General features: G+C 33.1%; 1 protein-coding gene across 1 annotated transcript; it reads left to right on the top strand.

The window, feature by feature from the left end:
- Window positions 1–236: 236 nt before the first annotated feature.
- On the top strand, window positions 237–6951 carry LOC130810651 (membrane magnesium transporter). Its single transcript, XM_057676793.1, has 4 exons — window positions 237–489; window positions 561–613; window positions 723–823; window positions 6391–6951. The coding sequence occupies exons 1-4, from the start codon at window positions 417–419 to the stop codon at window positions 6482–6484; spliced, it is 321 nt and encodes a 106-aa protein (XP_057532776.1). The 5' UTR covers window positions 237–416; the 3' UTR covers window positions 6485–6951.
- Window positions 6952–10602: the final 3651 nt, after the last annotated feature.

Genomic DNA, 10602 nt, shown 5'->3' with positions numbered 1-10602 from the left:
TTTTCAAGTTTTTAGTATAATGTATGATGTATATCATTATAAGTTTGCCAATTGGAATTTTCCAACAAAATTAGTACTTTCTTCGTTTCAAATTACTTGCACCAAACACATTTTTGCGCAATCCAATACTTTTGTTGAATTGTTTACATTTAGAGTTGTACATAGCCGAAATATATAAATTACTGTAAAATAATAAATGATGCAAAAATTAGTTTGTACTTTGTTGCTAGTAATATGAAAGAGAGCAAGTTTATGTATGATTAATGTTAATTTGTTCCTTTAGAAAATAACTTGATCCAACATTGAAACAAGTTCGAGTCCCGTGAAATAGTGGAAAATAGAATCTTCTTCTTTCCCAAGCAACAAAGTTAAAATCTCAAATCGAAGCCCTAAAAAGTGCAAATCTTGAATTGGAGATGGGTTTTGGTTTAACAATTGGCGTACTCGGAGTTCTCATTCTCTCGCATGCCGCTTACTCTACTATTCAATGTAATTATCTCTTTTCACTTCTTTTTTTTAGATTTAAATTGAACTCTCAATTCCTATGTCGTTAATTGCAGATAGAGGATTGTTGAAGATTACTGAGGATGAGTTTAATGGGGCCCCTATGAATGTAAGTTGTTCTATGAATTCAATTTTGAAACTTTGATTATCTTATAAAATGATTTTTTGTATTTATTGATCTGGGGTTGAAATTTGACTTAGAGGGTTTAATGATGCAGGTTGTGGTAGAATTAATTCTAGGGTTTTTGTTATGTATGTATGCTGGATTGACTGTTCCTGGAAATTTCCAATCTATTCATCCAGCTTCTAAGGAAAATAGGTTTGCTCTTTCTCAATTATTTTGCTTTAAAAATTTGATTGTATACTTCAGAATCGATGTATATAAGCTCTGGAATTGGATTTCTTGTGTTTCTTTTGTTAACATTGAGATTAAGCATTTCAAGGTAAATAAAAATCGAATCTGTTTTGTTCTTTCTGCTGTTAGTTTGTTGGATTTTGATTTTTTTGGCTTGTTTGTTTAAATTTCATACTATAATATGGGGGTTCATATTCAAAACATTCTACAATTACGCGGCTGGAGTTGGTAAGGATAAGAAACTTTCTTTAGTGAATGCAGCAACCTCTGATCTGAAGATTTGTTTTATATGGAACTATAGAAGTTTAAATTTTGTGCCATTAGATGATCGAGGGATGCATGACAATGATTGTTTTTCAAGTTTTCGAGTTTTTGAGTTTCCACTTGGTGAATTAATTGATGTCTTCCCGATGTGTCTGAAAGTTTTTGGGGGTAAAGCATATGCATGAGTCCTATGCATTTTAATGGATATAGACATATAGTAATAGATATTGTCATATCTTGAAATATAGATGGAGTTTTGATGAGTTTTCCATTGGCTACCCTCTGACCTGTGATCAATCATTAGCTATTGTTACTATATGGAAGTAATGACTTATTGACCCTGACCTGAAAGGACTTGTAATTGTTGTATAATTTTTATAGGACACTGGTTGGAGAATAAGTTCTGTTCATTACTTCATTAATTAATGATTGAGATGAAGTGACATTTTATGTAGTATCTATGTCCACCATCAAGCTCAACTCTTCACTAATAGCTGCTCAATTATTCTTCCACCCATTTTCCTTTTTTGTTTATTCTCGGTAAATTCTATTTTTAAATACGACTAGTTAAGATTGATTATTATGAGTAGGAGCAATATGCAAGACTAGATTAAATGAGAAGTCCCCATAAAACTTCAATTGTGTGATATTGTGCATTTTGCTTTTGCCCAAATATTCCGTAACAATTTTGAGATCTTGTTCAACCACTTCTATTATTAGGTTTCCGTCATATGTTGATGTATGTTTGGATTCATGAAATACTCTAAAGCTTTATGGATTTAAGTGTATTTGAGCCTATCATATACCTGAGCGACTGAGCCTATCTATGGAGCTTTCTGATAGGAGTCCTAGTTTCTAAAAGTTTTTCCCTTATGCGTTTCTCAGGTTAATTTTCTTAAACCTGAGCCTATCCATACATGAGTTGTACCATGCAAATGTCATATTTTTGTTGATTGAAGCTTTCACTGTTTGCTATTCTTGTCTTCTTGTTACACTCCTGTCAGGAAAATTTTGATAAATTTTTCCATAAGAAGGAAATTATGTGACATATACCTTCAAAATATATTTTTAAGGCTTTGACATCGTTGTTTTGAGAAAAAGGAAATTAGAATAAATTTTTATTTGATATATCTTAAAGATATTGTGGGTGTTTGGCGAATGGTTACTAGCTGATGGTTAGTAGCTGATTGAAACAATCGGTTTCGATTTGACCTACTGATTTAAACATGTTAAGAACAACTTGTTCAAAATTAGCTTACTCATAACAATAAGATGCTTCAACTAGCTAATTTACTAAACACTAAAAATGGTTGACCAACCGTCTATTTGTGTCAAAATAATCAAAAATTGTCCAATAAGCTCTTTTGCCAGACACCCCAAGATCGTCATTCTATCTCAATTTGATGCATTTTTATTTCCATCTTCTATCTTTTCATACAATTTCCTTCTCAAACCTTCAGCACGCTTTGTGAACCTTCGTAAGTCACATATCTCTATTCCATCTACTATATTTCTTTTAATGGCCAGTATTTCAAGAGTCCTAAAAGCATGTTTTGATACTTCCATGTTGCCTTCAGTACTTCATGGAATATGGGATACCAACATTCAATCCAAAATAAAAAGCCTAGAGTTTCATAATTTCATTTATTTCTAAATCGACAGTTGTTTTTTTCATAACTGTTTAAAACATAGTTTTTATATGGAAAACTTTTTTAATTTTTAAAATGGTCCTTTTGTTTTCAAATTATGTGTTTGATGGTTATTTTTTGTTAATTTTATAATATTATTCCAATTTCACCTATATTTTAGCCTCTTCTTCGTTCAGTAAGGCAAAGAAATCTAGGTTTGATCTCTATTAAAGTGCATCCTAATTAATCCTTTTGGATGGTACAAGAGAACATGAAGTTCCTAGCTTCAACTAGACTAGGAGAGAAGATAAGATTAACCACTATTAAGTTTAGGGTGGGTCGGGGTCAGATGTGGTCGGATCAAATGGTGAAATATTTAAAATTTTAATTATATTAATGTTGTCTTTAGCAAATCGATTAGGATACCTCTAAACTTGCATATTGGTATTTTATATCCTTGTGGACTTCCAATTTCTACCCCATGTTTTTTATATTGATAATGAGGACTAAGGATGTTTAAATTGAGATTGAACATGGGATGGATAAGTTTTCAATTGGCTAATATGGAAGAGAATCAAGAAGCTCAGGTATCCCGATCTAGTGGGTGTTTGGTGATCAATCCATAGAGCTAAACTTTGTAGCGTGTCCGTGAAGCATTTATGGGTAATGAATAATGATAAGTGTGTTCACTTTGTTAGTAGACTGGTAGATATAATGACGTTTTTGTCACAATGATTCATATTCCTGGAAACATGACGTTGCTAAATTTTTAGGTGTTTTATTCCCATATTGCTCCGGAATGTTGAAATCTTTTTAAACCACTTTGTTCAAATTATGCAAATATGTTTGCAAGGTTACATACTAGTGCAATATTATACACATGCACACTGTAGCTTAGATGACCATAAACTCCAACCTTGATATTTGTTTTGCTTGATAAATCTTAAAGGAAAAATTGTCAAAAATAATCCAACCTTTCACTCATCCGCTGTGAATAATCCCACCTTTTGATTATTTTCTAATAATCCAACCTTTTCTATGTTTTTTCTCCCAGCATACTCAGTGACCTAAACCACCATAATCCCACCCCCTAAACCACCACAATCCCACCCCGTAAACCACCACAATCCTATCTCTCCCCTCATCGACAGGGTATGCTGGGAGCAAAAACATATTAATGATGTTTTGAAAGTTGAGGTTTGCTTATCAATTCCACTTCATCCTATTGTCATTGTCTTTTTACCATGAATGAGGCTTGAAAAGAATTAATGATGCACCTCTATTTGTTTACCAAGTTTCCTATGATTTGCTATTTTTGACTCCTGATGATCCTGTTCAATTTTAATTTTTATTCTTGTTTCTTCTTGCGATTTTCTACATTTATTGTTCCATTATGTAGTAGTACAATTTTATTGAATGGAGCATTAATTTTTCTCTTTTTTCTTAGGATTTCTATCTTTTAAATGTTTTCAGCTAGGGATATCTTGAAAGGAAATGGTGTTGGCATAGTATGATATTTATTTTGAGATAGGGATATCTTGAAAAGAAATGGTGATTTTTGTGGATGCAATTAAGTTATTGATTTAGATCAACTGAAATTGTGCTTCCTAAAAGAATGGTACCTTATCTAAACCAGAGTCTTTTATCAAATAACTCTATGGAATAATATGCACATCATATCATATGCAGTTTATGCACTTAGATTGTCCTCTAATTAGGGTCTCCAATAGAGCTGCAAAGAGTTTTATGTTTTGAGAGAAATGAAAAATAAATTTTGAAATTTTACATTTGAATTACTTAGTAAGGATTAAAATGGAGGTCATTCTCGATGGGGCCAAAGATTTGGTTCAGGTTATAATGGACTATATGAAATGGCTCAATAAATCATGTGTACTTGTTTATGTGAAGTTGTAAATGATATTTGCTACTAAATAACATCTTTATTATCACTAGCAAATAAAATCCATCACCCCTAAAACCCCACTAGCCACTTAATGGTATTGGTCAAGGAAAAAAACTATTGACAAAGGATGAAGCTGATATTGACAGCGTAATCTAGCTGGCTGTTACCTGTTATTGTGCATATTAACCTTTATTCTGTTTGGGGAAGGTGTACTTGTGAAGCATTTTGATTAAGATCTCTGAACTTGCTGCAATTATATCATATGCAAAATCCCAGTTTTCTACATATTTTTCCTGTTGATAGCAAGGATCAACGAGGTTAACATTGTTGCCGGAAACATAAAAGGAAGAGAAGTCATTGTGCAAAAACAAGGCTGCGTCGTAGTGTATTGGTCTTATTGTAAACGTTTTCAAACTTACCAAACTAGTAAAACTACATAGCAAAGGTCTAAGAAACCGTGTTTTGGGCCGTTCCAAGTGCTACTTCATGGTGTAGCCAATATTTGGTGACACCACAACTGCATAACCATGTCCGTTAGTGCATTTTTGCAATATGAGAAGTACGAAGACCACGTATACTGATCTAGTTGATTTGCTGAATTGGTTGTTTGGTGATCAATATGTTGAACTAAAACTTTGTTCCATGTCCAAAGAAGATTGGTGGGTGATGTGATTTAAATTTGTCACCTTTTAGGTTATGTAGGAGTTCAAGAAAATATGGCCGTTTTGCTACCATGTTTCTTAGGTTAAGAAACATGATTTTATATGTTTTATACACTTAATCCTTTCAGCATCCTTGAAAATTGAAATTATTTGAAAACCGTTGCTAAAATTTTGCAAATTGCATAAAGAACCATTCTTTATATGATACTTTGGAACAACTATATAGCTTCTTGAATCTCTGGAAAGGAATATTAAATACCTTTTGGTAACTGGGCTGCAGGATCATGCACACCCCAAAACATCTAGTCTAGATTACAGGACACCAGCAACTTGATAAATTTTTAATTCATTATGATGGCTTAAGGACGAGTAAGCTACTGTAATTTGGTGGATTATTCCTGAAGACTGAATTTTTGTCTTCTCGAGTCTTCAGTTGCGCACGGTGTATCTGTCAATCTAGTTTTGGGTCCCACCTATAATAATCATCTATGATTAACACCATGTTTGGATAAGATTTTTGATCCGAAAGGAAGGGAATGGGAGGACGGGTTAGTATGTTCTCCTTCCAAATTTTTTTCCAATGTTGGAAGGATTTATTTTGTCTAAAGATGTGGAGGAGTTCCTCCTTCCCGTTTCCTTCCCCTATTGGTATCCAAGCGAAGGAAACGTGATCCCGCCATTCCCTCCCTCCCCTTCCTTTCTCTCCAATTCGTCCAGTCTTTAGTGTAAAAGTTAAAGCAGTATCACTCATACTATATTAACTTTGGTGTATGTTAAAGTTCTTGTGGTGTTGCGCTTTTGTTGAAGACTTTCTAGTTTTTAGTTCGTCTTTTAAAGTTTCAGGTTCTAGCAGTGCATATCTCGTTTGGGTTCCTCCTTAACTCTGCCTTACATTTGCTCCCCCATAGTCCCATGGCACTTATTGTGCCATATGTGATGGGAACTGCCACCAGTCCCTAGGAGAATGTATTCCCATATCTGATGCATGGGTGTTAAACTATATTAGAAAACTTGATAATTATACATGCTATTATTTCAGTTCTGCTGATATTGGAAACCTAATAATGATTGCAGGATCGTTTCTTTATCGGAGAACTTAGATTTCATCATCTTCAATCATCGAGGCAGAGTGGTGCTTTCAGATTCTAATATGAAGCTTAAATTGTAGATATCATTTGGGAAATACCTCAATGCTTCATTATGAGGGGGAGTTAGGAAACCAATCAAATTTTCAAGCTGGCTATCTCATTTTTAGCATCGAATTCTTCTGCTTTTCAAACTGCTATTGTTTCTTACTTTTATTATCTCTTTTGTTGCCGCTGATCCATAATAGATTACAACTTTGGTGTACTAATCATGAAATTTCCCTCTCTTTTTTGAGGTAAATTTTCGTTTTTTTTAAAGGTCAACAAATAATTTATTGATGTTCAAGAGCCAAACGGCATTTACAACAAGATGAATCCATAAAGACATCCGATCTCAAATATCTATGTACACATTTTTTCTAAAAATTTGTACAAAGATCATAAGCTCGATAAGTTGGTTTACTTCTCCATTTTGGTTGTGGAAAGTCTTGTATTTGATCTTTACCTCGTGCATCTCACACCCTTTTTCCTCTCCCTTTTTCCTTCTCCTAACCCTATAGCCAAGGTGCATGGTCTATGCGTACCTTTAAAAAAATAGGTATAAAGTTGGAGATTTTCATATGGGTAGAGGTAAGGAAAGGGAAATTAATTCCTGTTGTAAGTATAGAGAATTTAACCCCTTAATTAATGATTGTCAGAACGTAAACAAACTCCTTAGTCACTAATTATATCACTTTCCCCTTGAAACAAATAAGCAAAAGAAATAAAAAAAAGTCAAATAATATGTAATTTTTGAAAATATTTTCCAAAATAAGCAGTTTTTATTCAAACTAACCCATTACTAAACTGGGTCAAAAAAAGTCGGCTTAATAATCAGCCGCTCTTAGTAACAACAGCCGATTACTGAGTTGATTTTTTTTTGACTCAGTTTAGTAATGGGCCGTTGTTATTTAAGAAGAAGAAGAATGGACTTTTGATCGACTATCACCCGCTGCTAATAATAGCGGATTATTACTAAGTTGTTAAAAAGTCAGCTCAGTAATCGGCCGCTGTTACTAAAAGCGGCCGATTATTGAGCTGACTTTTTTTGACTCAGTTAGTAATGGGCTGCTTTTATTAAGTGCTAACATTACCAAGGCACAGATTTGAATAAAAACTGTTTAGTTTGGGAAATATTTTTAAAAGTTGTCTATTATTCGACTTTTTAAATATTTTTTTGCTTATTTGTTTCAAATTTTTACTTTTTCCTAATTGTAAAATTATTAAGATCTGATTTATTATTTTATGTTGAAACGAGATTCTCAAGTGCAGCCACGTCCATTGTACATTTATAGTTATAGTAGCAAAGGAAGAAACGTATTAAAGAAGTTCAAGATTTTAAATCTTACATAAGGTCTTATTTATAAGGAAAAAACTTTAGGAGAATACAATTTGGACAACTTGATAATAAAAAAAACACTAATTATTGAGGTTCGCTGAAATAAATTTAAAAAGATTTCAATTAAATTTCAAAACAAACATAATAATTTCAAATATAGAAGTTGATAAATTAAAATCGAATCAATCATAGCAAACACATAAAAATGAATGTGCAATGGGGTAAAAAAACAAGTGCACAAGGTGTGTAGTGATCGAGGCTAGGTGTGCATGAGGGGTTTCTTGAACGAGGCATATAGTTGATGCAGTCTAAAAATTGTCAGAAGAGCTGCTCATTCGAGCAGCAAAATGCATGGGTTGTTCTGATTATTCTTTTACGCTTGATACTTGGTGGGCAAGTTCTTCTAATGCGTTGGGGTTATTCTAAATGTTTAGGGGGCTATATATGGACCCTAAATTGAATTTTGAATCATCTGAGAGGAAATGCCTTTGTATTAGAGTGTATATGATCCATTAAAGGATCTTTGAACTTGAGAGATGGATGTCAAGCATTGTGAGGATTATTTCGTTATCGTATTGTTGAATCAATAATAAAATACAATCTAATTTGAGCGGGAGGTGTCTAAGACACCTTAATCAAGTTCTTGTATTTTTGTTGTGTTTATAGTCCCCATTGGTGTGTGCTCAGTTTTTCCTTTGATTTTCCTTATTATTCTTCATCAATTGAGATCCTTTAGCTTTCACTTCACCTCTTATTCTTAACAAATGTCTTACTTTCTTTTTAGATATGTTCATATCAAATGTCTCATTTTTTTATTTGGTATTTTTTTTCACTTATGCCCTTATTGATCCAACCATTTACTCAATTGTTAGTAAATTATTATTATTTTTTTCCTTACTTTTTCTTTACTTACTCCTATTATGTGATCCCATATGGTCCTAGAATATAAAAGTGTTTTTTTTACTACTCCCTCCGATCCTTTAATTTAGTCCCATTTCCTTGGGCACGCATATTAAGGGTTGTGTTGGGTCCATGTAAAAGGTGGTAGTTGGGTATTTTTAAGTAAGGGTATTTAAGGGTTTACGGGGGTAAATTCGTAATTACGTGTGTGAACTAAGGGTATTTAAGTAAAAAAGGATTGCCAAAAATAGAAATGAGACTAATTCAAAAGTTTTGCCAAATAAGAAAATGAGACTAAATTAAAAGATCAGAGGGAGTATTATTTTGGGAATGTTTGCTATAGTTTAGGACCATATAGTCGTAAAGGTATTTGAATACCCGTCCAAGTTTGGGCCCTTGAAGTTCCTGCCTCTTTGTTAGTGCAATTTATAGAAAATTTGAAAAACATAAGAGAAAAAAAAATTAACAAAATAAACTAAGAATCAAACTTATTCCAAAAGTAAGCGTGAAATTTTCAAACTTGAGGTTTGGGGCTGTTCGCAGTGCGAACAGGTCAAAAAAGACAAAATAGCTGTTCGCACTTACTAACTGCGAACAATTATTTAACCTGTTTTGACCTGTTCGCAGTTAGTAACTGCGAACAGCAACAGGACAAAATAGTTGTTCCCAGTTACTAAGTGGAACCAGCTATTTTTGTCTTTTTTGACCTGTTCGCAGTTAGTAATTGTGAACAGACCCAAACCTCAGGTTTAAGATTTTCATGCTTACTTTTGGAATAAGTTTAGAACTTAGTTTATTTAATTAATTTTTTTTTTGCTTAAGTATTTCAAAAATTCCAATATATATGCCAGTTATTTCGATCCGTGGTACCTATTTCACTTAAACAAATTTTTGTGAGAGACAGTCTTTTTGAGAGATTATTTTTAATTAAGATGACCCAAAAAAAATATAGTATATCAGTAGACATTAAAAATATTGTAAGTAGGCATTTAGAATATCTTAAGTACTTAAGTACTTACTCGGTATATTGTAAGTAGACATTAAAGATATTATAAGTAGGCATTAAGGATATGGTAAGTATGCTACTAAACTAAGTTTCTCGGTAGGCATTAAGAATATCATAACTAGGCATTTTAAGTACTTTTTCGATGGACGTTATTGTAAGTAGTTATTAAAAATATAACAAGTGAACGGTAAAGTTTAATGGCTTCGCCCGAGAGACGAAATCAAAGAGACGGTCTCCCACCGGCTTCACTTACTTATATTGAGTTCCTTTTTCTTCCAACCTTGGTCAATACCTTGCTCAGTGTTTCTATGTTTCTATGAAGTGGGATTGTTTGCCACAAAATTACTTATTTGACCTACAAAACAAGTGTGGATACTCACAAACTAACTAAAACTTAAAACGCAATGGAAAGTGCATAAAATAGAATGCAAAGACATTAATTAAGCTCATTATAAAGGAGAAATATAAATTATAAAGTGGTCATATCCTCCGTATTAGAGGTGTTCAACGGGAAGGTCGGCCGAACAGGTCAAGGGTCGAGTCACATTAGCAGGTCGGATCAATAATGGGGTGGGTCATTAACGGGCCTTGGTGTAAAGGGTCGAGTCGGGCCGGGTCGAATAAATATAAGAATTAATTGCGAAAAAAATTTACCACTTTTTTTTAATAATATTTAAATGATAGTATTATATACATAAGTAGGTCAATCCAACGGACCATAAAGTATAATAAAAAAAACTATTTTATGAACTTTTAAAATCGAATCAAAGTGGGTCGGATTTTAAACGGACTTTAATCCGCCCCGCCCCATTTAACATTTGACTCGACCCGACCCGACCCATTCAACACCTCTACTCCATATATAGATTTTATTGTCCCTGAGCAATTGATTATATCATAACAATTAGATTCTCTTT

Source organism: Amaranthus tricolor, chromosome 4, assembly GCF_026212465.1.
Source record: "Amaranthus tricolor cultivar Red isolate AtriRed21 chromosome 4, ASM2621246v1, whole genome shotgun sequence".
In the NCBI taxonomy this organism is placed as follows: domain Eukaryota; kingdom Viridiplantae; phylum Streptophyta; class Magnoliopsida; order Caryophyllales; family Amaranthaceae; genus Amaranthus; species Amaranthus tricolor.
The sequence above is the reverse complement of the archived record's forward strand: the minus strand, read 5'-3'. Positions and strand labels throughout refer to the sequence as shown.